Genomic DNA, 2,201 nt, shown 5'->3' on the forward strand with positions numbered 1-2,201 from the left:
AAGAAAAAACACTGGGAAATGAATGTAAACTATTTGCATTTTTGTTTTTCTTCCCGGGTTATTTTTACCTTCTGAATCCAATTCTCCCTGTGCAACAAGAAAACTGTTTGGATCTGCACACATACATTGTATCTAGCATATACTAGGACATATTCAACATATATAGGACTGCTTGCCATCTAGGGGTGGGGGTGGAGGGTGGGAGGGAAAAATCGGAACAGAAGTGAATGCAAGGGATAATGTTGTAAAAAAATTACCCTGGCATGGATTCTGTCAATAAAAAGTTACTATAATTAAAAAAAAAGAAGATTAAATCATGTCTCTCATCAAATGCTCATGATTTTTCGGACCATGTCTTTGAATGCTTGTATTACTTGCTTGTTCCTTAGAGCATAAATGAAAGGATTAAGTAAGGGAGCAACTGAGGTATTAAGTACAGCTACTCCTTTGTTGAAAGAAATACCTTCCTTTGCTGATGGTTTAACATACATGAAGATGCAGCTACCATATGAGAGGGAGACAACGATCATGTGGGAGGAACAGGTGGAAAAGGCTTTTTTCTTTTGTTGGGCAGAGGGAAACCGAAGAATTGTCTGGATGATGTTTGTGTAGGAGAGAATCACCAGTACAAGAGTGATTGTAAGTGTTAGCAGTGCTAATATAAAGTCAATTATCTCTAAGAAAGTTGTATCCGAGCAAGAAATCTGCAGGAGAGGCCCATAGTCACAGTAATAATGGTTTAGCACATTGGATGCACAGAACTCCAGACGGCTTGTCAGGATGATTGGTGATAAAATAATTAAGAGCCCAGCCAGCCAAGAGCACAGGACAAGTTGGTTGCAGACTCTAATGTTCATGATGGTTGTATAATGCAGAGGCTTGCAGATGGCCACGTAGCGGTCATAGGACATGGCAGCTAGAAGATAAAACTCTGTTGCTCCCAGAAATATGGCAAAGAAGTACTGAGTGAAGCATCCCGCAAAACTGATAGTTTTGTTTCCTGTTATAAGGCTGAACAAGAGTCTGGGAGTAAAAACAGATGTGAATGAAATTTCTAAGAAGGAGAAATTTCGAAGGAAGAAATACATGGGGGTTTGAAGATGGGAGTCCAGCAAGGTAAGAATGATGATGGTCAGATTGCCAAAGATGCTGAACATATAGGTGAAAAAGAGGAAGAAGAATATTGCAACTTGGAATTCAGGGGCATCTGTCAGTCCCAGAAGGATGAACTCAGTCAATGTGGTGAAATTTTTCATTGCTGCCCTTGCTGGATCTAAGGGTGAAAAAGAAAGAAATAAGTGGAGTAGATTGGAGAGGAGGAGAAAAAGTCAGATAAGGAGAGAAAAATCAAGTGAGCTATTGGAATCATCTCATTTGCATTTCCTGTGCCCAGTAGGCTAATGGGCAGCTCCTCACAAATTCCATTTCCCTTAGGAAGCGTCCCTTGTACAAGACAGTTTATCCATAAGACTTTTCCATGCTATGTTCTTCCCATCTCTCTCTCAGCCCCTGTCAGAGTGACTACTGATTTTTTTGCCTTTATTTTACATATTCATCATTTGCTCTCCCTTTTTTCTTTTCTTTTGAAGGCATTTGGAGTTAAATGAATTGTCCAGGGTCACATAGCTAGTGTCTGTGGTCAAATTTGAATTCAGGTTTTCCTGACTCCATGACTCATACTCTATCCACTGTACCACCTAGATATCCTGTTCTTTTCATTTTTAATCCCATTAATGCACTGTGATTCTGGGGCAACTTGAGACATGATAGACGGAGCTTTGGACTTTGAGTGAGTAAGATCTTGAATTCAATTCCTGTATTACTATTTGATAGCTCTGGTTAGGTTACTTATATTTTTTAGTTTCAGTTTCTTCATTTATAAACTGGGGAAAATTATAGGATCTACTGTGAAGGTTTTCTGGAGGCAGCCTTAGTCTCAGTTGAAATAAATAATTACTCCAAAATCGCAGCCAGCTGATAAAAATGCAAACGTTTATTTCTCCTTCCAAATTAGCCCGGTTAGTTGAGGCCTAACGCTCTGCCTGGCTCCAAGAGATCTTGCAGCTTTGTCCTTGGCTTCTGCCTCTGCTTTCTTCAGCCTCCAGCCAGCACCAAGGTAGAAGATTCAATGAATCTCTTTGCTCGAAGATAGGGCTTGTAGGCTTTCTTCCAGAGTCTCCTCTGGCCCTGAGAGCTTCTTG

At 40.3% G+C, this 2,201-nt stretch overlaps 1 protein-coding gene across 1 annotated transcript; it reads right to left on the bottom strand.

The window, feature by feature from the left end:
- Positions 1 to 326: 326 nt before the first annotated feature.
- On the bottom strand, positions 327 to 1,256 carry LOC100922751 (olfactory receptor 2AP1-like). The gene has a single exon (XM_003772168.1). The coding sequence runs from the start codon at positions 1,254 to 1,256 to the stop codon at positions 327 to 329; it is 930 nt and encodes a 309-aa protein (XP_003772216.1).
- Between the last annotated feature and the right edge of the window lie 945 nt (positions 1,257 to 2,201).

This window comes from Sarcophilus harrisii, chromosome 5 (genome assembly GCF_902635505.1).
Source record: "Sarcophilus harrisii chromosome 5, mSarHar1.11, whole genome shotgun sequence".
Taxonomy (NCBI): domain Eukaryota; kingdom Metazoa; phylum Chordata; class Mammalia; order Dasyuromorphia; family Dasyuridae; genus Sarcophilus; species Sarcophilus harrisii.